We start from the raw sequence: 25,608 nt of genomic DNA on the forward strand, positions 1-25,608 counted from the left end.
ACAAAGGGGAATCTACCTTCCCTATCTGTGGCAGATGTGAAAATGAGGCTGGAGTCATTCTGTATGTGAATGTAAGATTGTACTTATGAAATGACAAGCATATAAATCAAGTGGTGAAAAAGAAATCCTTTAGGAATTTTATCTAAACAGTGTTGGCAAGGGCAGTGATATTAAATTAATTATGTCTTGAATTTCTAGGTGTTGGGGGAATTAGGTGAGTACTTTTGAGCCAGCAGAATGATGTTCCAAATTAGAGTCTAACATTGATTTGTCAGCAAAAACAAAACCAAAACAATAAATCGTACCTTAATATGAGGCATATAATAAATTTGGGTGATGGTAGTTGAATTCATGTAAGATATTTTTTGGAAGAACTTTCTAATAGTTAAAGCACAGGCATTGAGTTATCAAACCCTTGAGTTTTAACTGCTTAGCATCTGGCTGTGTCTTCACAGATCCTCCGGCAGCTCAGAGGACGGCAAGGTGGGCCTTAAAACTCCCCCTTGACAACAAAAAGTCTAAAGTTTGGGGAAGTCAGGGGACCGCCCCCCCCCCCCCCCCCGCAACAGGTTCATACAGTTAATTCTTTGCAAAGGAGCACCAGAATCCAATTTTATTTAATAAATAAGATATAGTTTACCCAAATCTGAATTTCAAAATAAGTCAGACTCAAAGGGAGAGCAATAAAAGTCTTGTGTGCTTCAAATATATCCAGGAAAACAATTGATTTTAAGCAGAGCAAGGTGGTGGAACACCTCTTTGGTAAACTGTGAGTGTGATCCAAGCTTCGCCTGTGACTTCCAGTTACACCCACTTCGTTCTCTGGTGGCGAGAATCTTCACACCTGGGGACTGGTAACTGGGCAACACATGGACAGACAAACCAGAAGCACAGTTCCCACACAAGTGCTCCAGGGAAAGAGGAGGCTCTCCCAGCCAGGACTCACTGTTTCCAGGAGGCATCAGGACAGAAGTCACACAACGCTTTTGGTGCTTGCATGGGTGCATGCTGAGTCACTTCAATCGTGTCTGACTCCGTGAAACTGTGGACTATAACCCTCCAGATTCCTCTGTCCATGGGATTCTCCAGGCAAGAATACTGGAGCAGGATGCCATGCCCTCCTCCAGGGCATCTTCCTGACCCAGGGATCGAATTCATGTCTCTTATGTCTCCTGCATTGGCAAGTGAGTTCTTTACCACTAGTGTCCCCTGGGAAGCCCTTTGATGACTTTGGAAACACAAACAGAACAACGCTATACCTGCTTCCTGCCAGCTTTTCTCTCTTCACCTGAGGATGTGCCATGAATACTTTTTCTACTGTATCCATAGCTATCTCATTGCAAGTTCAGCAAATACAACCTGACTTTGTTTTCCCACTGAAAAGATTAACGCATTTGCTATGAGATATGTGAGAAAGGCAGAAACTACACCCCTGGAAGGTTCCTGCAGACAAAGGAAGGTGTAAATGGAGACTGAGTCTGTGAACCGAGGTGCACTCGCCAGCCTCGACTGCAGGGCCCTGGTCTTCAGTGTCTCACACGTGGTATTCAGATTTGCAGTAGGCATTTTTAAAATCAGAAATGCAATAGTGAATAGAGGATTTCTAGCAAGGAAAATTATGTGTAAAAATTATAGTCACTTATATTTGCTAGTATTTCATTTTTGTTAGTGTAATCTTAATGTCTGCATTGGTGGTAGATAGACACATAGCCAGGGTGAACAGGGCTGTTACTCTTTATTAAATCATAGATATCCTCCCCCTAGACACTTATTTTATCTAAGCCAAGTGTGTAAGCCCATGATTTTTCAATACCAGATCCTCAAGGAAAGGCCATCTAAACTGAAATAAAGTGAACAACTCTCCCGGTCAGATTTTTTTTTAGATCTGTCAGATAATCCCATTCAATCAACAAATCATTATAAATAACATGAATAAAATATTCTTGTAATCTAGAAATGAGGAAACATGTCACAATTTATATAATGAGAAGCTTTCCTCTTTTTCATAATTTATTATTTCACTAGGGACCTTATTACTGGATTTTTTTTATATAAGAAAGTGCCTTGATGGTATAAATCACTCTCTACTGCCTCACAAATATTAACTATTCTATTTCATACTATTCAGTAGTTTTATTCAGTATTTTCTGCCCTTTGGCATGCTATGTTCATCCTTCATATACACATTTAATTATCCCAACAACTCTGTGACAAAGGTACCTTCAATTTATGGATGAGGAAAGAAAAGTATAAACAATCATGGTTTTCAAGTAATTTTGACTGAATACTTGCTTGGAGTAAGTAAGTCTCCTTAGCTCTCCAGGGTCTCCTTCAGTCAGTCAGTCAGTTCAGTCGCTCAGTCGTGTCTGACTCCTTGTGACCCCATGAATCGCAGCACACCAGGCCTCCCCGTCCATCACCAACTCCCGGAGGTTACTCAAACTCATGTCCATCGAGTCGGTGATGCCATCCAGCCATCTCATCCTCTGTCGTCCCCTTCTCCTCCTGCCCCCAATCCCTCCCAGCAGCAGGGTCTTTTCCAATGAGTCAACTCTTTACATGAGGTGGCCAAAGTACTGGAGTTTCAGCTTTAGCTTCAGTCCTTCCAATGAACACCCAGGACTGATCTCCTTTGGGATGGACTGGTTGGATCTCCTGGCAGTCCAAGGGACTCTCAAGAGTCTTCTCCAACATCATAGTTCAAAAGCATCAATTCTTTGGAGCTCAGCTTTCTTCACAGTCCAACTCTCATATCCATACATGACCACTGGAAAAACCATAGCCTTGACCAGACGGACTTTTGTTGGCAAAGTAATGTCTCTGCTTTTTAATATGCTGTCTAAGCTGGTCATAACTTTCCTTCCCAGGAGTAAGCGTCTTTTAATTTCATGGCTGCAGTCACCATCTGCAGTGATTTTGGAGCCCAAAAAAATAAAGTCTGACACTGCTTCCACTGTCTCCCCATCTGTTTCCCATGAGGTGATGGGACCGGATGCCATGATCTTAGTTTTCTGAATGTTGAGCTTTAAGCCAACTTTTTCACTCTCCTCTTTCACTTTCATCAAGAGGCTTTTTAGTTCCTCTTCACTCTCTGCCATAAGGGTGGTGTCATCTGCATATCTCAGGTTATTGATATTTCTCCCGGCAATCTTGATTCCAGCTTGTGCTTCTTCCAGCCCAGCATTTCTCATGATGTACTCTGCATATAAGTTAAATAAGCAGGGTGACAATATACAGCCTTGACGTACTCCTTTTCCTATTTGGAACCAGTCTGTTGTTCCATGTCCAGTTCTAACTGTTGCTTCCTGACCTGCATACAGGTTTCTCAAGAGGCAGGTCAGGTGGTCTGGTATTCCCATTTCTTTCAGAATTTTCCACAGTTTATTCTGATCCACACAGTCGAAGGTTTTGGCATAGTCAATAAAGCAGAAATGGATGTTTTTCTGGAACTCTCTTGCTTTTCTGATGATCCAGCAGATGTTGGCAAGTTGATCTCTGGTTCCTCTGCCTTTTCTAAAACCTGCTTGAACATCTGGAAGTTCACGGTTCATGTATTGCTGAAGCCTGGCTTGGAGAATTTTGAGCATTACTTTACTAGTGTGTGAGATGAGTGCAATTGTGTGGTAGTTTGAACATTCTTTGGCGTTGCCTTTCTTAGGGACTGGAATGAAAACTGACCTTTTCCAGTCCTGTGGCCACCGCTAAGTTTTCCAAATTTGCTGGCATATTGAGTGCAGCACTTTCACAGCATCATCTTTTAGGATTTGAAATATCTCAACTGGAATTCCATCACCTCCACTAGCTTTGTTCATAGTGATGCCTTCTAAGGCCCACTTGACTTCACATTCCAGGATGTCTGGCTCTAGGTGAGTGATCACATCATCGTGATTATCTGGGTCGTGAAGATCTTTTTTGTACAGTTCTTCTGTGTATTCTTGCCACCTCTTCTTAATATCTTCTGCTTCTGTTAGGTCCATACCATTTCTGTCCTTTATTGAGCCCATCTTTGCATGAAATGTTCCCTTGGTATCTCTAATTTTCTTGAAGAGATCTCTAGTCTTTCCCATTCTGTTGTTTTCCCCTATTTCTTTGCATTGATCGCTGAGGAAGGCTTTCTTATCTCTCCTGGCTATTCTTTGGAACTCTGCATTCAGATGGGAATATCTTTCCTTTTCTCCTTTGCTTTTCGCTTCTCTTCTTTTCACAGCTATTTATAAGGCCTCCTCAGACAAGCATTTTGCCTTTTTGCATTTCTTTTCCATGGGGATCATCTTGATCCCTGTCTCCTATACAATGTCACAAACCTCTGTCCATAGTTCATCAGGCTCTCTGTCTATCAGATCTAGTCCCTTAAATCTATTTCTCACTTCCACTGTACAGTCATAAGGGATTTGACTTAGGTCATACCTGAATGGCCTAGTGGTTTCCCCTACTTTCTTCAGTTTAAGTCTGAATTTGGCAATAAGGAGTTCATGATCTGAGCCACAGTCAGCTCCCAGTATTGTTTTTGCTGACTGTATGGAGCTTCTCCATCTTTGGCTGCAAAGAATATAATCAATCTGATTTCAGTGTTGACCATCTGGTGATGTCCAGGTGTAGAGTCTTCTCTTGTGTTGTTGGAAGAGGGTGTTTGCTATGACCAGGGTGTTCTCTTGGCAAAACTCTATTAGCCTTTGCCCTGCTTCATTCTGTACTCCAAGGCCAAGTTTGCCTGTTACTCCAGGTGTTTCTTGACTTCCTACTGCATTCCAGTCCCCTATAATGAAAAGGACATCTGTTTTGTGTGTTAGTTCTAAAAGGTCTTGTAGGTGTTCATAGAACCATTCAACTTCAGCTTCTTCAGTGTTACTGGTTGGGGCATGGGCTTGGATTACTGTGATATTGAATGGTTTGCCTTGGAAACGAACAGGGATCATTCTGTCGTTTTTGAGAGTGGATCCAAGTACTGCATTTCAGACTCTTTTGTTGACTATGATGGCTACTCCATTTCTTCTAAGGGATTCCTGCCCACAGTAGTAGATATAATGGTCATCTGAGTTAAATTCACCCATTCCAGTCCATTTTAGTTCGCTGATTCCTAGAATGTCGACATTCAGTCTTGCCATCTCCTGTTTGACCACTTCCAATTTGCCTTGATTCAAGGACCTAACATTCTAGGTTCCTATGCAGTATTGCTCTTTACAGCATCAGACCTTGCTTCTATCACCAGTCCCATCCACAACTGGGTATTGTTTTTGCTTTGGCTCCATCCTTCATTCTTTCTGGAGTTATTTCTCCACTGATCTCCAGTAGCATATTGGGCACCTACCGACCTGGGGAGTTCCTATTTCAGTATCCTATCACTTTGCCTTCTCATACTGTTCATGGGGTTCTCAAGGCAAGAATACTGAAGTGGTTTGCCATTCCCTTCTCCAGTGGACCACATTCTATCAGACCTCTCCACCATGACCCGACGTCTTGGGTGGCCCCACACAGCATGGCTTAGTTTCATTGAGTTAGACACGACTGTGGTCCTATAATCAGATTGGCTGGTTTTCTGTGATTATGGTTTTAGTGTGTCTGCCCTCTGATGCCCTCTCGCAACACCTACCATCTTACTTGGGTTTCTCTTACCTTGGACGTGGGGTATCTCTTCACGGCTGCTCCAGCAAAGTGCAGCTGCTGCTCCTTACCTTGGACGAGGGGTATCTCCTCATGGCCGCCCCTCCTGACCTTGAACGTGGAGTAGCTCCTCTCGGCCCTCCTGAGCTCACAGCAGCCACTCCTTAGCTCTCCTTGAAACATTTGCTTGGGATAAGCAAGTCTCCTTAGCTCTCCTTAACACACTTGCTTTTACTAAAAACTTCGAGGGATCGTCTCTAGAACACTGCAAGCATATGCCTTTGGCAAGTATTAAACCCACTCTGATGGACAGGTGGAGAGACAGGATAAGGATATGTCATCCCCATGACCAAGGGCTGATGTCCCCACTTCATTTTGCTCCCCAGGTACAGCTGTACCTGCGCAGGTAGTGGATTCACGGGGACGCGCTGTGAGACCCTGATGCCCCCGTGTTCGTCAGAGCCCTGTCACAACAACGCCACCTGTGAGGACCGTGCTGACAGCTACGCCTGCCACTGCCAGCCTGGTGAGGGACAAAATTCCTTCCAGTATTCTTTTTCTTTTGCGTACAATAGAAACAAATCGCTTATGGCAAATGGAAACTAACAATTCTTGTTACTGAAGGTTCAAAACCAACTCTTTCTTCTAGTTATTGTTTGATTTAATCATGTTCTTCAGTGCTCAGACACATCTCTTGCTACACTATGCGTTATCTGAAGTTGATTACCAACCTGCCCAATCATCAGAATCTTCTAGGAGAAACACAGAGGAAAAAAATAATCAATGGAAGGGTCGATCTCAGCATGGTTTTTGTGGAGTAAAATTCACTGGAAGATGCTTCCTTGTCCTCCAAGATGTTTTCTTTGATACCTAGAACATATTAAAACCCATGAAACTCTACTAAAATCCTAAGTGCTTGTGTTATAGTTCATGGAGCCAATCAATGTGATTGTTGATGGTCTCCATAGAGAGTGTAGAATGATTTTTCAGAAACTGAAGTATTCTGCTCACCTTTTATAATGTAAAAGACAATACAAGTTACACATACATAAACCATAATTTAAAATCTCACTTAAAAGATAATTGGACTTGATTATCCAATCAAGTGGAAGTGATAGGGAAGAGTATGTGACATGTGAATCAACAAGCCACTCATAAATATTGATGTTAATTTTGGCAGAAAACCTGCTTGACGTATTTCAACCTAACTGTTACTAGGATTTTATTGCTAGAAATGGAAGAGCATCTCGTCTCTCTTCTTTCTTGAGCCACTGGAAAACAACCTATAAGCTTGTGATTATTTAACATCTAAGCCTGCTGACCGCCCATCCCCACCTCCCCACTCATGTTATTATCTAAGGAAAGGGAGGCCCTGTGGCTGGGGGAGGCGTGGAGACTGGGGCCAGTCTAGTCAGTAGCAGCTTCTGATCAAAAGTCATCTCATTGCCTGAGGAACATTTAGCATGCTTTGGTGAAAACCAAACAAACTTAAAAGTGTAAAAGGAGGTTTGGAATTTGCCTGTGTACCTCATGTGTCTCCCCGCTTCCAGATACTCAAGAGGACGTGTTTGTTATCCTTTGGTCATTGGTCCTCATGACTAGGAAACAATTTGTAACACTTGAATCAACAGGTCACCTCCAACACTGAATTTTTTTCCAAAACATGTTATTCCACATTCTTGTCATCAGCCAACCCTCAACACTCAATCAACACTCTGAACAGGACCTCAGTCCAGAAGCAGGGGGTGGAGTGGACAGCTTGGGAGCAGGACAAGTCCACCATTTGCTAACTGAGTAAACTAGGGTGAATTACCTCTGAATTCTTACATTTTTCATCCACAAATGAAGGATAAAGAAGCTACTTGTAGTACTGTTGTGAGGGGTAAAATTATAAAAAGGGAGCCTGGCATATATTGAGTACTCAAAAAAAAAAAAAAAAAAGCAAGTATTATTACTACATTCCAGGTTCTACACCAGGAGGTGGAAATTGTATATGACAGATGGTTTCTGTGCTCTAAAGTAGGGGTCCCCAACCTCTGGGGTCTAATGCCTGGTGATTTGAGGTGAGCTGATGTAATAATAATAGAAATAAAGTGTGCAATAAATGTAATGTGTTTGAATCATCCTGAAACCAGCTCCCCACCCCTCTCCAGTTCATGGAAAAATTGTCTTCCACGAAACTGGTCCCTGGTGCCAGAAAAGTTGGGTCCCTGTTCTAAAGGGTTTGTAATGGAGTCAAGCAGCAAAGGAGAGCTGCCTAAGAAAGACCATCATGAGTACCATTCATTCAAGCCCCAAAGATCTCACTGCCCACTGTATATATGAGGGATTAGGGGATCAAAAAGACATGGTTCCTCCTTCCAAGGAGCCTCAATTCTAGCAGGAATACAGTGCGGAAAGAATTGTGTACAGTACAATTTTGGGTGGCTCAGATGGTAAAGAATCTGCCTGCAATGCGGGAGACCTGGGTTTGATCCCTGGGTCGAGAAGATCCCCTGGAGAAGGAAATGACAACTCACTCCAGTATTCTTGCCTGGGAAATTCCATGGACAGAGGAGCCTAGCAGGCTACAGTCCATGGTGTTGCAAAGAGTTAGACATGACTGAGTGACTAACACTTTTACTTTCATAAGACTGTCTAATAAATTCTGTAAAAGGGAATAAGGAGAGAAAATGTTTAGCAATGGCTTGTCCGAGGAGGCAGCATTTTAGAACACTTGAAAGATCGCTAAGCACATCCCAGAAATGTACCCACTAGCTGTGTGACTTTGGCCACGTCTCTGCTCTGAGCCTCGGTTTCCTCATTGACAGATAAAGCAGAGCTGATGATGATAATATCCACCTCATAGTGTCGTAGTCGAGTGAAGTCCAGCAATACAGGAGGAGCTCCCAGCTCAGCCTAGACCACAGCAAGTCGATCAATGTCAACCCGACACCGGAATTAGGAGACGGGCCATTCTGGACCCTAAGGCCAGCAGGTGGTAGCTCATTCCTTGTTTAAGGACAGAAGAGAGGAAAAAAGAAAGATGAAAGGGCAGCAGGAGCACAGAGGAAAGAGCCCGTCCCACGGGGGGCCTGGAGGGACTGTTCAGAATGCTGGGTTATGCAGGGCTGAGGGTAGAGAGGGCTGAGGAGCAGGATGAGACTGAAGCCAGATCACGAGGTCCACCCTGCAAACCCTGGGGCAGTCTGACCTGTTCATTTAAGAAGAGCTCCCTGGCACTTCGATGGAAGAGTGATGGAGAGAAATAAGGCTAATCGCAGGGAGTCCCGTGAGAGTTCTGCATCAGTTTAAATAAGAGGTAAGTCACGGACCGGAACAAAGAAGCCAGTGGTGAGGGTGGATGTGAGTGTAAGGACAGCCACGGGAGCCCTTCAGGAGGTGGAAATGACACGGGGATTGGGAAAGGAGCGCCAATTTAGGACAGTTCTGCTTCTGAGTTTCTCTCTTGGGTCACTGGATAGATGTCGATTTTGCCTAGGGAGAAAACTCATAATGTCTTTGTACCCAGTTCTCACAGTTAGATATAAAGAGAGGGTTTAATGCCACAAGCTACTCTATATCTAAGAATCAGAGACCGTTCCTTTGGATCATGTGACGACTGCCAGTGAGCACGATGATGAGAATAAGCGCTGTAATTGCCCAGGGTCCTCATTTCAGGGGTAATTAATCACAAGTGTCAGTCACCTTAAATGCTTATCTTAAAAGTTTTCCTATTACCCAGAAAAGATTGGCTTTTTTTTTTAAACATGTAATTTAAGAACCCTGGGGTCTTGACTCAGCATCATATTGTTTCTTTGTACAGAGTTTTATAGGAAAACTTGTTAGAACTATTGAATGTAGCCTTGACTGAAGGAATCTATTTATATACCTGGTTAAAGGGAACAGCAAACAGAATCCCCACAGGGCCCCGTGGTAGGGACGGGACCTGTAATACCGTAAATCAGAACTTTCTAACGTTCAGGATAAGAATAAAGACAATGCGTGAGCCGGAAAGCAAAAAAGGATTTATGAAAGTACTAAATTACTTCCTAACCTGGGTTGTGCAGAAGTCTTCAAACTCAGAATGAAAAGAAAGTTGAAAATAGAACTTTAGTAAGTCAACTGTAGCACAACACGTTTATAAAAACTTGTGAAAACCATTATTTAGTGAATATGTGTAGATCCTTAAGTATGAAATAAAAACGCTTAAGAAGTAAACATTCAGGCTTCAGAGACTGAGGGTTCAAGGGGTGGGAGGGTCATAACGAAGGACTGTGGGACCCTCATCTGGCATGTGCTTGCAGCTTCCTTCTCAACTCCCAGTTTCTTCTTGAGAAAGTTGATAAAGACCCCAGGGATCAAATGTGACAAAAGCATTATACTGACGAGCAGCAGAATTTGTGTTGCGGTTATGATTTGACATGGGACCCCATATAGCTTTCTATTAAAACTACAAGATGAGCATTCATATAATGTTCTCATTATTTGCTTATAAAGAGTTCATCAACTATCTAGTTTATCTGCTAAGCAAGGATTATCTTCTAAATTGTTGATTAGTTCTGTCTGAATCTCATTCAGGAGTTGACTGAAGGCCTAGTACTCAGGTGTTGCTCAGTCCTAGCGTGGTGAATGAAAAAACACAGTCTCTGCTTTTATGGAGCTTACAGTCTGTTGAGGGAGACGGCTACATAAATAAGTGAAAACTATGTCGTTTGTTTAGTCACTCAGTTATGTCTGATCTTTCTGCGACCTGGTGGACTGCAGCCCGCCAGGCTCCTCTGTCCATGGGATTTCCAGGCAAGAACACCGGAGTAGGTTGTCATTCCCTTCTCCAGGGGTTTTTCCTGACCCAGGGGTGGAACCCAAGTCTCCTGCATTGCAGGCAGATTCTTTACTGTCTGAGCAATCAAATGAAAATTATATATGTGATGAATTTTAAAAGATACCTCTAAAATAAGCACATAATACCATTCTTTATAAGACAGTGAAAGGAAAGAATTGGGTATGTGAGAGAAAAAGGTTCTTATTTAGATCTGTCCATGAGGAAATGACATTCTGAAAAAGTAACAAAAGATCGAGTCGGAAAACTTAAGAGTTATCCAAGCACAGTCTTGGAGGAGAGTTTTCTAGGGGAGGGAACGGTGTTCTAAAGGCCCTGGGACAGAAAGCATTCTAGGGACAGGAACAGATTTGGGAATGGGGCCAGATAATAAGGGGCTGGTCAGGTTAAGGATTTTGAACTTTATTCTGTGCGAAAAGTAAAGTCATTGAATGGTTTCAAAGTAAATAAGGACCATGATTTGATTTATAACCTTTACCACTTTGGATTGTAAATTTTATTTTAAAAACATATTTCTTAGCAGTTAAGTGACATTACAGAGATCTGTAGGTGAAGTCATTTGTATTATAAGTCAGATTGTGTTCCTATAGGAACTTCATACATCTCTTTCATCATCTCACAAAACAGCTGGTGTGATCCTGGACACACTCCTCAGCATTATATTAGCATCTTACTAAATTTACATTTTTGGACTAGCACTATGCATAGTATGTAAATAGTCAAAATCGGTAAGAAAAGCAACCTAGTGGAAAAAGATGAAATGATAAAAAAATTTCAAAAAATATTAAATTCAATAATATCTGGGGAAGATATAAAACAAACAATGATAAGGTATGATTTTTTATCTAGCCAACTGGTAAACATTTTTGCTTGGTATGGCAAGTGTTGCCAAGGGTCTGGACCATACATACTCTTATCCTGTGCCAGGAGACATGTAACAACCTCTACAGTTTCTCTAGAGGTCGTTACCAGCATCTATTAAAATGTGAAATGCCCGTAACCTATAACCCAGAAATCCCACTCCTAGCATAGACCCCAGTGTTGCACTCAGACATTTGCACAAGCCACATATATGATGTTATTCAATGCAATATTGTAATAGCAAAAATGTATATAAACCCCCTAAGGGAATGGAATGGTCAGATTATGTGCATCTATGTTATGGAATACTTGGCAATAGTTAAAAATTATGAGTGATCTCTATATTTCCAACATGGATAGATTGTGCAAGGGAGTAGAGAAACCAGGCTGTACTGAAGGATGCATGCAGTCAGTACAATTCCAGTTACGTTAACACACACGATAAATAGACACATATATAGTTTTAACAGGTGCATATGTCAGTAAAACCACAGAAAATAGTTCTGGCAGGGACTTTCTTTTTTATTTAATACCCAAATGTTTTATAAAATACTAAATCATTCATGTTTTATTGTTTTTATTCTTGTCCCTAGTAAAATGACCCAGCTAAATCCATTCAAATACAAAATAGTTTTTTCTTCTGTCTCACTGTGTGTAAGGAAATCATTTCCCTCTGCTTCGAGGTTTAAGAGAAGAATTTAGGCTTGGCTATTTGCTTTCTCCTGAGTGTGTGTGTGTGCTAAGTCGCTTCAGTCCTGTCTGACTCTGTAACACTGTGGACCATAGCCTGCCAGGCTCCTCTGTCCATGGGATTCTCCAGGCAGGAACACTAGAGTGGGTTGCCATCTCCTCCTCCAGGGGATCTTCCTGACCCAGGGATTGAACCCACGCCTTTTACATCTCCTATATTGGCAGGCGAGTTCTTTACCACTAGCGCCCACCTGCAGTCTGCTGACTTTACATGTATACCCTGGAAAAATATATCATTTTTTTTTCTTGCTTAACATTCAAACAGTTGGAATGTTTGAAGAATTGGAGTTTAGTTAAAACTTCAGGTTAAGTCAAGATGATCCTGAAGCCCCTTGTTCATCCGTCTTTGTTAAGTGTCGGGTGGTACTATGGAAGTGATGCCACTGTTGCTCTTAGGTTTACGGAAGCCCCCTTTATCAGATCCCCTTGCCGGCTCCCCGAGGGGGGCCCAGCACCCGTTACCTGGTGCCACGTGCTGGCCAGCCTCCGGTCAGACGCGCGCTCCATGATTGAGGAGCTCTGAGCCCACAGTCTCTCTGGCTGTTTATCCTGCAGGTTACACGGGCGTCCAGTGTGAAACCGACCTCGACGGATGCGGGAGTGGCCCCTGCCAGGCTGGCGGGCAGTGCATGGAGCTGTCCTCGGAGACAGCGCGTGAGCGCCTGGCCCAGCTGCAGTCTGCATCCGGCCGCCCTGAAGCCTCCGGTTACGTCTGTGTCTGTCCACCCGGACTTACAGGTGAGGCCCAGTGCTGGGGAGACAACTTGACTTTTTAGCATTTGCCGGCAGATCACGCATCCACCCAGAGAGCGGTGCTGTGTAACCTCTGTGCCCTGGTGCAAAGGGTCCCCCTTGTGGGCCTGGAAAATACCTCATTTCACCTATCGTGCTTCCTCAAATCATGCTGCTCCTGCTGCTGCTGCTAAGTCGCTTCAGTCGTGTCCAACCCTGTGCGACCCCATAGACGGCAGCCCACCAGGCTCCGCCGTCCCTGGGATTCTCCAGGCAAGAACACTGGAGTGGGCTGCCATTTCCTTCTCCAATGCATGAAAGTGAAAAGTGAAAGTGAAGTCACTCAGTCGTGTCTGACTCTTCGCGACCCCATGGACTGCAGCCTACCAGGCTCCTCCACCCATGGAATTTTTCAGGCAAGAGTACTAGAGTGGGGTGCCATTTCCTTCTCCCCTCAAATCATGAGGAAAATGTTAAAAACAGGGGTAGAAGAGTCGTAGGAAAGGGAGATACTTGTATACTTTATCCTGGGGAATTAGAAGCCAACTCAAGCTCTTCACCTTAGAGACAGAAAATTTTAGAGTTTTTGTGTCATTAAATTTTATAATGATGTTACGTTTTATGTTCAAATTTGCTTAAAAAGTTAGCGTATTTATATTTACACTGAGAACAATGATCTAGTCTCAAGTAATCAACTATTCTCTAGCGAAAGTTTTTTCCCATATCAAATTTAAAGGGCTCTGTCTTATTCTACCATATTCTTACTCTAAACCCAGTGGAACTTTGCATGAACAGTTGTGTTTGTGTCTGTTCCCATTTCTGGAACTTTTCTGAAGTTTGGTGATGGTCCGGTATGTGATGATGAGCAGCAGTTACCTGAAGTTGCATAGATGCCACTGAGAAAACTAACCACAACCTAGTTCCCTACCATATTTCTCCCTTCATAGATCCAGTGATATCTGAGGGCAAAATCTCAGCTGCTGTTGGGGATTTCTGAGAAAAGTAAATAAGGAATAAGAAAAAAAGGGGGTGGGTCTATTTACCCTTAGTGTTCCCTTTCTTTTAATGTCTCAGTTTTTATGTGTAATGACCTTTGATTCTTGGCAGTGTTTGCTATAAAGTTGCTGTAGAGAATGTCCTGATTCACTGTCCCCTCTGTGAAAACACAGAAGAGAAAAGTCTCGCCAGGGTCAACGTCAGGAGAAGTATAGTTCTTCCTGAATAGCTTCTAGCTTGCATGCTTTTCCCCCTTAGTAAAAGTGTGCAAATAAATCTTGATAAATGGAAAAAAAGCTTGAAATAAATCTTGCAATACATCACAGTTCCCAACAACATAAGATGCTGGAAATCTTATAGGTAAAAGTGGGTTCTACAAGCATATAGGTTTTTCTGATAATACATTTCTGTATTTACCCCACCCCTGGGATTATTTAAATTTCCTGTCTGTTTCTTATTTTTTTCATGTATTTTTTTCTTGTATTTTCTGAATTGTATGATCGTGGTATAGTGTGAGTAATTTTGTTAACCACTGTAAGTTCCTCTTGAAACAAGGTAAGGGAGTTACAAATGTTTTTCTTGGGTTTAAGGTTATAAAGAGGAGATTCTGTCAAAGTCAGAGGCCACTGCTAATGTTGCCTCATCGGAGGAAAGAACATGGCTGACCGATGTATCTGCAGATCTGAGCAAGAGAGGCAATAACATGCCCCAGGAAATTGTGCTGGCCTTGATTTCTGAGGAGCAGCTGGGAATGACTACATGAGTTAAGAAGTCCTGGGCTGCCCCAAGTATGGCTTCATGAAATTGCTCATTTTCCCACTCATGTGACTTCCAAAGAGGGTTCTCAGAATCATTTGTCCTTCAGATGGAGATTCAGGGTCACATGTGTGTTTGCTCGCTCAGTCCTGTCTGACTCTTTGCAACCCCACAGACTGTAGCCCACCAGGCTTCTCTGTCGGTGAGATTTCCCAGGCAAGAACACTGGAGTGGGTTGCCATTTCCTTCTCCTGGGGATCTTCCCCACCCAGGGATGGAACTCGTCTCGCCTGCATTGGCAGGCGGATTCTTTACCACTGAGCCACCTGGGAAGCCCCTTTGTAGGCTGACTCATATCAGGCTTATACGTAATTTGTTAAATGTATCTTATACATATTTTATTAGGCTTATACCTAAGTATTTCATTTTGGGAGTGCCACTATAAATGGTACTGTGTTGTTAATTTCAAATTCCATGTGTTCACTGCTGTTAGGTAGGAAAGTAATTGACTTTTGACTTTTATATATTAACCTTGTGCTCAGATACTGTGCTATAATCATTTATTAGTTCTAGGATATTTTTTGTCAGTTCTTGCATATTTTCTACATGAACAATCATGCTCCTGCCTTTTAAAACTATTAATGTTTACACAGTATGCCTTTTTCCATCCTTATACTTTCAACTCTCGTCTTTTAATTTGAAGTGAGTTTCTTTTAAATGTCATAATAAAACATATTATTGCATCATGCTTTTTAAAAATTGTTTTGTCAACCTCTGCTTTTTAGTTGATATATTTAGACTCTCTACCTGTAAGTAATTATTGATGTGGTTGGGGTAAACTGTGCCATTTTATTATTTGTTTTCTGTTTGATTTCTTTGTTTCTCTTTTCTTACCTTTCTATGGGGTACTTGACCATTTTTTAATGTTTTCATCTTGATTTAGTTCTAGTATTTTTAGATGTATTGTGTATTTTTCATATATACAATATGGCTGTTCTGCGTATTATAGTGTATACATGTAACTCGTAGCCTATTGGTATTAATATTTTACAATTGTGGGTGAAGCAGAGGAAAACTCTTTTTCCATTTAGGTCCCTTTATCTTCCCCACTTTAAAGTATCATTGTCTTGAGGATAAGATGGTATTCTAATTCTTATTTTAATCATTGCATATAATTTAGAAGTTTATGAAAAGAAGGGTGTTCTGTTAGGGTTACCTGCCCTCTCCATTGTTCTTTCTTTCTGCCTTTTGCCTCAAGATTCTTACGCTACTAGTTCCTTTCTGCTTAAAGAACTTTCTTTAGCTTTTCTTTAAGAGTTGGTGTTCTAGTGACAATTCTTTTAGTTTTTGTTTATCTGAGAAGGTCTTTATTGACCATTTATTCCTGAAGGATGGTTTGTTGAATATAGAATTCATGATTGACAATTCTTTTCTTTAAGCATTTGAAAAAATATACATCTCTTCCTTCTGCACTGTATGTTTTCAAGCAAGAAATCCACTCTCATTGAAATTGATGGTCCCCTGTAGGTAGCACATCCCTTCTCTGACTCCTTGCAGAGAAAAATTATGGAGTGATAACACCTTCAACTCCATCTTTAGTTTTCAGAATTTTATTTGTGAATATGTCTCTGTGTCTATTTTTTTCCAATTTGAAATTCACTCAGCTTTTCAAATCTGTGGATTTATGTCTTTTGTCAAATTTAGGATGTCTTTAGCCAAGTTTTTCTTTTATTGCTCTTTCAGCCCTAGTCTCTTTTTCTTCTCCTGCAACTCTGATAATGTAAGCTTTGTGCCTTTTCCTACTTTTCCACAGATTCCCGAGTTCTGTTAATTTTCCCCTCTTTTTTGTTTAGAATGGGTAAATGTTATTGATCTGTCCTCCAGATTCACAGATTTTATTCTCTTTCATCTTCTCTCCACTATTGTGCCCATCCAGAGAATTGATCATTTCTCCTATTTTATTTTCCAGTTTTATAATTTCCATATTTTATAATCTAATTCTTTGCTGATATTGTCTATTTTTCCTTTTACTCAAGAGAATTTGTAATTGCTTATTAAATCATTTTAGGATGGTTACTTTAAATCTTTGTCAGACAGTTTCAAGATATGATTCAGCTCAGACTGAGTTGATGACATCAGTTCACTTTCTTTTCTCACTCAAGTTGTAGTTTTTCTGATTCTTGATGTGATGGGTGATTTCTCAGTTGTATCTAGGATATTTTGGACATTGTGTTAGGAAACTGTTGGTCTTATTTGAGTTTTTAAAATGTAATCAGGCAGTCAGCTTTTTCGTCTTGACAACAGGTCATAGTCTACTTCTGTGGGCTCTGCAGGCCCAGTGCCCAGTTAGATTTCAGGGTCGTGGCCTTTTGGTCGGCTCGGTACATCTGGTGCCACTTCGGCTCCCACTGATCTCTGCTGATGATATAAATGACACAGTTTACTTCTTTCAGGCTATACACATTTGCAGTTCTATCACTTGTTAGATTAAAATAAATTTCCATCATGATGAAAAATGCAGTTGTGACTAATACATTTAATGACAGACCTCCATTCAAAGAAACCATTATAGTTGTTAAATATAGCTACAAGCTTTTCCAGTTTTAAAATTATAATTAAGGATGTCTCTTTTGCTATTTACTCCATGAACAGTTATGTTCCATATTGAAAATAGTTGTGGTTGCATACTTAATGTAATTTCTAACTTTTTATAATATAAAAAGTGAATAATATCAGAGTATAAATTAAGTGAGATTCCAAGAAGACGGTACCCAGAGAGACAGAAATAAAGAGAGCTCCAAGCCGTGGAAAAGGGGAAATAGAGAAGACATGGGTCCGACTCAGTCAGGTCCAACTCTTTGCAACCCCATGACCTATAACCTGCCAGGTTCCTCTCTGTCCCTGAGATTCTCCAGACAAGCATACTGGAGTAGGTAGCTATCCCCTTCTCCAGGAAATCTTCCCGACCCAGGGATTGAACCTGGATCTCCTGCATTGCAGGCAGATTTTTTACTCTTCTCTAATTATCTCAAAATCATTAAACATATTCTTCGGCAAAATTTCCTCACATGCCACCATAGCCATTTTGTACCTATAGCTGCAATGCTCAACTTGTAATGAGAATGGTGGATAAAGACTTGATTTAAAGTCTGTTTACTTAAACCCACAAAGATAATTTTAATGGTAAACTAAATAAATCTATAATTGGGGAAGGCCTGTAGTTGAAAAACACTGTTCAGTTCAGTCCAAAACTATAAATTATCTTTATTTTGTATGACCATCCTTGACCGCTACTAGAAGGAATGTTGGCTGCTTCTTTCTGTCCTCTTTTAACTTTTGACTTGGGGGCACTGGACTCAGTTCTAGGGATATAATGATGAAAATACATGGTCTCTTCCCAAAAGAAAGTGAAAGAGCGGGAGGAAAAAGATGCACAAGAATATAAGACATTACAGTGACCACCACAGTGAAGCCGTAAAAAGGTACAGCCAGAGAAATCAGGAAAGAGGACCTGTGTCTGCTACTTAGGTCAGATAGAATTTAGTGGAAATCCCAAGAATCCAGATGACTTGGTAGTATTTTAATACAAAGGACTGCGTTACTTCTAAACATTAAGAAAGCATGTCGTGACCCCTGTGCTTACCCTTGAAGCATCCTGTTCTAAGCTAAATTGGAAACAATTGACTCATGTTTTTAATGTGAACATTTTGTTTCTGTTTATCAAAATGTGGTGATAAAACCTCTAACAAGTTTCCCAACGGCTCATAAGCCAAGTCCAATTTTCAGCTTTAACTCTCACTCGCCACCTCCAATTAGCGTTTCCTCCAACGAAGAGCAGCACCATCGCTGGGCTCTGGAATGCTTCGTTGCTGCCTCCGAGGTGGGGATCTGCTGCTGCTGCCACCCATCTGCTCTGTGCATGGGAAGAGCTGAGCCGTGCAGCAGGGAACCTGCGAGGTCCTGGCTCCGAACCTCGGGCAGAAGTAGCGGGGTTCCCAACAACGAGCACCCCGATGAGAACCACCTGGCAGAGTGGCTGCACGTGGGGCCGCGCGTGACCAGGCTCGTCCGCCTCCAGCACAGCGTTGCTAAAAATGAAGTGTTCACGTCTCCTTAGAAGTTAAATCCTGTCATTCTACCCAAATCCCGCTAAAATAGACACACAGGGCTGAACACATAACACGGAAAGCTTCCTGTATTCGTGAAGCAATGAAGCAAGCACATGGGGCCATAGGCAGCTCCTGCCCACGGAGAAATCCACAGAGTCCGTTCCTTTGTTGTTTCAGGCCCGCTGTTCTTAGAGGTGCACTTTTCCCCCTTATCAATAATTCCAAGTTTGAGACTTTAAGTCCTAAATAACTTTAACAGATATTAGATGTACATGTAAAGCTGTCACCCTAGAAGAGCAAAGTTTGCTCTCATCCTTATTTACTTAATAAAGTGTTTATTCATATTTTCCATAGATTCATCCAGTTCGTTCACTTTTGCTTTTACTGTGAATTTTAACATCTATAAACAAAACCCTTCATAGTACACGTATGATCACATTTCTGCATGCACTACTTTTGATTTAGCCGTCTCAGCTCTAACAGGAAGGGTGTGTCACCATCTTATATATCAATTGATTTTGAAAATCATCTTCATTATGCTTACTACCTACTCTCTACAAAGGTATCTTGTAGGGAAAATTAATGGTCATGATGTGGAAGGTCAAATTCAGGCCAGATACAGAGATGGCTGCATCTGTGAGACCCTCAAGACAGAGATAAATAATATCAGCTTCTTGGGTTGTGGCTTTATTGCTTTATTGTTGTTGTATAGTCATTCAGTTATGTCCAATTCTTTTGTGACCCCATGGACTTTGTAGCCTGCCAGGCTCCTGGTCCATGAGATTTCCCAGGCGAGAATACTGGAATAGATTGCCATTTTCTTCTCCAGATGACCTTCCCCACCCAGGGATCAAACCTGTGCCTCCTGTACTTGTGGGCGGATTCTCTACTACTAAGCCACCTGGGAGGCCCTTGGCTGCTTTATTAGGTTAGCATTATTTTGTTGACGTAACGTGAAACAAGCTAAGGAAAGCTCTCAAATGTATAATCAGCAGATAGATGTCACTTCTCCAAGTATTCTGGCCAACATGTATTAGGAAAAGAAAAGTTTTCTAAAACAGAAGAATAAAACCATGGCAAATCCTTCACCTTGAAGTTGATAATTAAATTATCCATAATTCATATTGTCATTCCCCTGGTGTGACTTGGATTCTATTTTTGTGTGAGAGATGTGGGCCACCACCACTTATAAGACCTGTAAGGGAAGTAACACTCCCCAATAATAGCCAGGTGTTGTTAGAGGCAAGAACTGGAAGTGGATGTTCAGAGAAGGGACCGAAGATACCAGGAGCTGGGCTGATGGGAGTCCACACCATGCCTGCACATGGCCTGGCAGCGGCCGGTTTGCCGCTGGTGAGGACAGCCATCTGGAAACCCCAATCCATTCGTTCCCTGTTGCTCAGGCTCCTCCAGGGTTTCTTTAAGCATGCTAGTCTTCAGAGGAGAAGGGGGCGACAGAGGATGACGTGGGTGGCTGGCATCATCGGCTCAGTGGACACGAGTCTGAGCAAACTCCGGGAGATGGTGATAGACAGGGAGGCCTAGCGGACTGCCCTCCCTGGGTTCTCAGAGAGTCAGACACGACTGAGCAACTGGACAACAACAGCAATGTTCAGAAAGAGCAGCATCAGTGACCTCCACCTGACTTCCTCAAAGAGGACAGCTCTTTCACCAACGGCCACTGCTGTGGTCTGTATCGAGGGTCTGTCTCTGTACGGTCACCCAGAAGATACTTGAGAAGCGCCTTTTCCTCCATCACATGCCCCTCCCTCACCACGGACACACACGCATTTGTCTGCAGCTTTACTCCAGCCCTGAGCAGCTCAGGTCCCGGGCCTCAGGAGGACATTAAAACCTTAGATCAACCAAATTTACTAAGGAGTTAGGTCTCTCTTTAGAGTAAAAAGTTCTGTTACACCTGCTCTTGGTGAAACCCAGCCCTCCTTCCACAGTAGCCCCCTACCACCTCTCCCTACTCAGTCATTTAGCAAGTATTCTTGGAAAGGCTGGAGTCAGAGTTGGTTATAAGCTTGTTTAAAGTTCCTCACAATGACTTGCAAGTACGCTTATCTTGGCACTCACAGGCACCCAGCACCCCAGGTGTTTTCATCCAGGCCAGGCAAGCCCTGGTCTCTGATGCCAAAATGCTCTGTACGTTGCCTAATTTTACCTGATTTCCCATCCTTTTCTGATCTGCCTACTATATGCTAAAGGTCTCAGCATTTATTATAAACTCCGTTACCACTCTCCTTAGCCTCTTCTTTATTTTATTTTTTTATTGTAGTATAATTGATTTACAACGTTGTGTTAGTTTCAAGTGTATAGCAAAGTGATTCTGGCATGTATGTGTGTGTGTGTGTGTACCTATACACACATGCATATTTCAGATGATTTTCTATTAGAGGTTATTATAAGACATTGCATATAGTTCCCTGTGCTTTATAGTAAATCTGCTGCTTATTTATTTTATGGATAGCACTTTTGTATCTGATAATCCCAAATTTCTAATTTATCTCTCCTTGACCCCTTTCCTCTTTGGTAATCATAAGCTTGATTTCTATGTCTATGCGTCTGTTTCTTTCTTTTTTGTTGTTGTTCATTTAAAAAAATTTTTGTTTGGAATGTAGTTTTGATTTACAGTGTTGAGTTAGTTTCAGCTGTCCAGCAAAGTGAATCAGTTATACATATACATATGATTTTTTTTTTTTAGATTCTTTTACATATAAGCCATTTCAGAGTATTGAGTAGAGTTCCCTGTGCTATACAATAGGTTCTGATTAGTTATCTGTTTTATATATTATATACATTCACACCCCAGTCTTCCAATTTATCCCTCCCTGCCTCCTCCCCTGCCTCCCAGTAACCAAAAGTTGGTTTTCTACATCTGTAACTCTATTTCTGTATTGTAGAAAAGTTTACTTGTATCTTTTTTTAGATTCCACATATAAGTGATATCATATGATTTTTATCTTTCTCTCTCTGACTTCACTAAGTACGATAATCTTTAAGTCCATCCATGTGGCTGCAACAAGCAGTATTTTGTTCGTTTTTATGGTTGAATAACATTCCGTTGTATATATGTACCACATCTGCTTTATCCACTGCTCTGTTAATGGATGTCCAGGTTGCTTCCATGTCTGGGCTACTGTAATAGTGTTTTAGTTAATATTGGGGTCCATGCATCTTTTTAATAATGGTTTTCTCCAGACATATGCCCTGTAAAACTGTTACTGTTTGCAGATGACATGATTCTATACATAGAAAACCCTAAGGATGCTACTAGAAAACTACTAGAGTTCATCAATGAATTTGGTAAAGTTGCAGGATACAAAATTAATACACACAAATTTCTTGCATTCCTATAAACTAACAATAAAAGATCAGAAAGAGAATTGCCATCATGTCAAAAAGAATAAAATTCTTAGGAATAAACCTGTTGAAGGAGGCAAAAGACTGGTACTCAGAAAATTGGGAGGTACTTATGAAAAAAATAAAAGATGACACAAACAAATGGAAAGACATACCCTGTTCTTGGACTGGAAGAGTCAACATTGTGAAAATGACTCTACTACCCAAAGCAATCTATAGATTCAGTGCAATCCCTATCAAACTACCAATGGCATTTTTCACAGAATGAGAACAAGAAATTTTACAATTTGCACGGAAACACAGAAGGCCACAAATAGCCAAAGAGATGCTGAGAAGGAGAAACGGAGTTGGAGGAATCAGGCTCTGACTTCAGACTACCCTACAGAGCTGCAGTAATAAAAACAGCAGAGCACTGGCACAAAAACAGAAGTTGATGGAACAGGATTAAAGTCCATGCAACTATGGCCACCCCGTCTATTACAAAGGAGGCTGGAACATACAATGGGGAAAAGACAACCTCTTCAGTAAGTGGTGCTGGGAACTGGACAGCTACATGGAAAAGAATGAAACTACAGCACTCCCTAACACCATACACAAAGATAAATTCAAAATGGACTAAAGACCTAAATGTAAGGCCAGATACTACAAAACTCATAGAGGAAAATATAGGCAGAACACTCTTTGACATAAATCATAGAAATATCTTTTTTGAGCTGTCCCTTACAGTAATGAAAATAAAAATAAACAAAGGCACCTAACTAAACTTAAAAGATTTTACACAGCAAAGGAAACCATAAACAAAACATAAAGGCAGCTCTCAGAATGGGAGAAAATATTTACAAATGAAGCAGCAGATAAGGGATTAATCTCCAAAATACACAAACTCGTGTTGCATATTGAGTATATGAAGCTCAATATTAAAACAATCAAACAAATAAAGAACCCAATCAAAAAATGAGCTGAAGATCTAAACAGAGACTTTTCCAAAGAAGTCATACTAGAAAACTAAAGCACATACTAAAAGGCTAAAAAGCAATGAGAAGTTGTACAGCTTCACTAGTTATTAGAGAAACGCAAATCCAAACTACAGTGAGGTATCACCTCACATGGTCAGAATGGCCATTATCAAAAGTCTACAACCAGTAAATGCTGGACAGGGTATGGAGAGAAGAGAACCTTTCTACACTGTTGGTGGGGGTGTAAACTGGTACTGCCATTGTGGACAACAGTATGGAAGTTCCTCAAAAAACTTGAAATAGAGGTACCATATGACTCAGCAACCTCCCTCCATTACCTCTTTTTCAAACATTTCTTTCACCTGTATGCTTTAGCTACAGTCTAGCTATATTCTCAGGATGCTATTTTTCTGCAGTCCTTGCAAATGGTGGTTGTTTTTTATTCTTCTCCAAAACCCCATATTTGACTGGTCGCAAAAGTCAACTCAATATCCTTTCCACTTTATTTCTACCTCTAGGCAATTGCTCCTCCTCTTCATTCAAAACCCCACTCATTTGAAAGATGTGTCTTCATATACGGGCTGGTGTCTGATGTCTCAGACGGTGAGGAATCTGCCAGCAATACGGGATGACGCCACCTTCATGCAGCCTCTCCTCATTGTGGTTTCCCTCCCATCCTCTGTACCTTGCCATCAGCCATTGAAGAGTTTTCTATCTCACTCACTCCTCTCCTCATTCTTGGAGACACCTGTATAGAATACCGCTGCAAGCATCATTTCCCAGTCGTTCGACCTCCTTGTTTCCAAATGACTCTGACTGCTACCTGGATACTTCCATCCACTTCTTTGGTCATGATCTAGACCTTATTGTCACCAATAACTCATGGAAAACCTCACTTTCCATTCTTCTGTTCTCTGACCACAGCCTCCACTTTTCCAGTTCGTTTACATGCCAACACTTTTTCGCTGCACCTCGTCAATTGTTCCAACCAATTTTCGACTCATTGCCTCACCTTCTGTCTCAGCTAAGACTTCTTGGTCTAACACTACAACTATTTCCTCGCATGTAACCTCAGCTCCCCTGATCCTGTCTCTCTCTCCATTGTACTTACCTGGCAAAAGTACACGTGTGATTAAACTTCACACTTCATCTTCTCCACTCCTATAAGCAATTTGAGTGTGGCTGGAGAAAAACTCACAGCTCAAACACTTAACTTGCAAACATCGCTTTAAATTTATGACTGCAAATTTCAAGGAGACTCCTAGCCCTTAGACAATATTCCTTTCAGAGTTCTGCTTCCCAAGATGACCTTTTTATACTTTCTCTTTCTTCAAACTTCCGTTAACTCCTCCCTCGTTGTTACCCTCCATTGATTATCAGGTTTCTGATTTCAGTCAGAAAAGAACCACCTCATCTTCCCTCCACTAAATCTATTGTTGGATCTGAGATTTGATTTTATCCTACTTGCAAGTTAGTTCATAATTTAGCATGTGACTGCTTCGTGGATGCTGGCAGAAGACAGAAGACGTTTGAGTAAGGGGGAAAAAGGCCCATACAACAGTCAGCATGGACAGTATGTTTACACTGTTTTCTCTTGCACTCAGGCCTTGTAGGGGGGACACACCTTGGGCCCAGGTGAGAATTACACAGATGCAAATGAGGAACACTGAGTTGACGATTCACTGTTTCTATAGCAAGCACTGTGAAGCCTGTTCTTTGTCCTAGAGGGAGATTTTACATGGCTTCATTCTCAGAGTTGCTTCCTGCCATCGAATCCTGAAAAATGGCCTGGGTGAAGGGCAGTCAGAGCCTTTCATTCTTGGCATTCCCAGCAAGGGACTGCAAGGATGCACAGGGCCCAGGAATCCATCCCACGGTCTGACACTTTCAAGGGTGAATGCAAAGTTTCAGCTGAATATGCCACTCCACTAGCCAACTTGATTAATCTGACTGGGGTTAAATCAGATCCATTTCCCTCACTTAGCATTTGGTTAAGGATATTATCATCAAGACTCTGAGAAATAGGATGAGGTCAATTTGCAGTATTGACTTCAATTCCACTCCTCAAGGTCCTGGACTCAGCAAACTGGGAATGAATCCTAAGGTCATCAGTGGCCTTATTTCAGTCAAGATGTAGTCCAAAGCCAGTCAGTGACACACACAAGGAGTTTAGACTGACCTGCAGATCTCTGATGTTTTTACAGGGGCAATAAATGAACAACACTTGCCCCCAAAGCACAGACATTCTCCCACATACAAACATGTAATATCAAGGACCACAGTTTGCTCCAGTCTGGAATTTGTTGTTAAACTTGATTTAGATCGTTGCTACAATGGTTTGGCTAGCTGGTACATTGCAGAGCATCACTAAATAGTTTCAGCCTCGACTGCTGTATAGGGCAGACCAGAGCGTCTTGGGCATCAGGAGAGGCATGTGAATTTTTGTCATTAAGATCAAAACAAGGTTGTAGGGGGGCCTTCCCTGGTGACTGAGTGGTAAAGACCCTACCCACCAATGCAGGAGACATAGGAGATGCAGATTCGATCCCTGAGTCAAGAAGATCCCCTGGAGGAGGAAATGGCAACCCACTCCAGTATCTTTGCCTGGAGAATTCCATGGACAGAGGAGCCTGGCGGGCTACAGTCCGCAAGGTTG

At 41.7% G+C, this 25,608-nt stretch overlaps 1 protein-coding gene across 1 annotated transcript in view; it reads left to right on the plus strand.

Moving 5' to 3' along the window:
• CRB1 (crumbs cell polarity complex component 1) overlaps positions 1–25,608 on the plus strand; it is a 153,826-nt gene that overhangs the window by 25,794 nt on the left and 102,424 nt on the right. Inside the window, exons 4-5 of the mRNA XM_043922940.1 lie at positions 5,988–6,127; positions 12,590–12,772. Coding sequence (XP_043778875.1) covers positions 5,988–6,127; positions 12,590–12,772 — 323 coding nt within the window. The remainder of the gene's footprint in view (positions 1–5,987; positions 6,128–12,589; positions 12,773–25,608) is intronic.

This window comes from Cervus elaphus, chromosome 14 (genome assembly GCF_910594005.1).
Source record: "Cervus elaphus chromosome 14, mCerEla1.1, whole genome shotgun sequence".
NCBI lineage: Eukaryota > Metazoa > Chordata > Mammalia > Artiodactyla > Cervidae > Cervus > Cervus elaphus.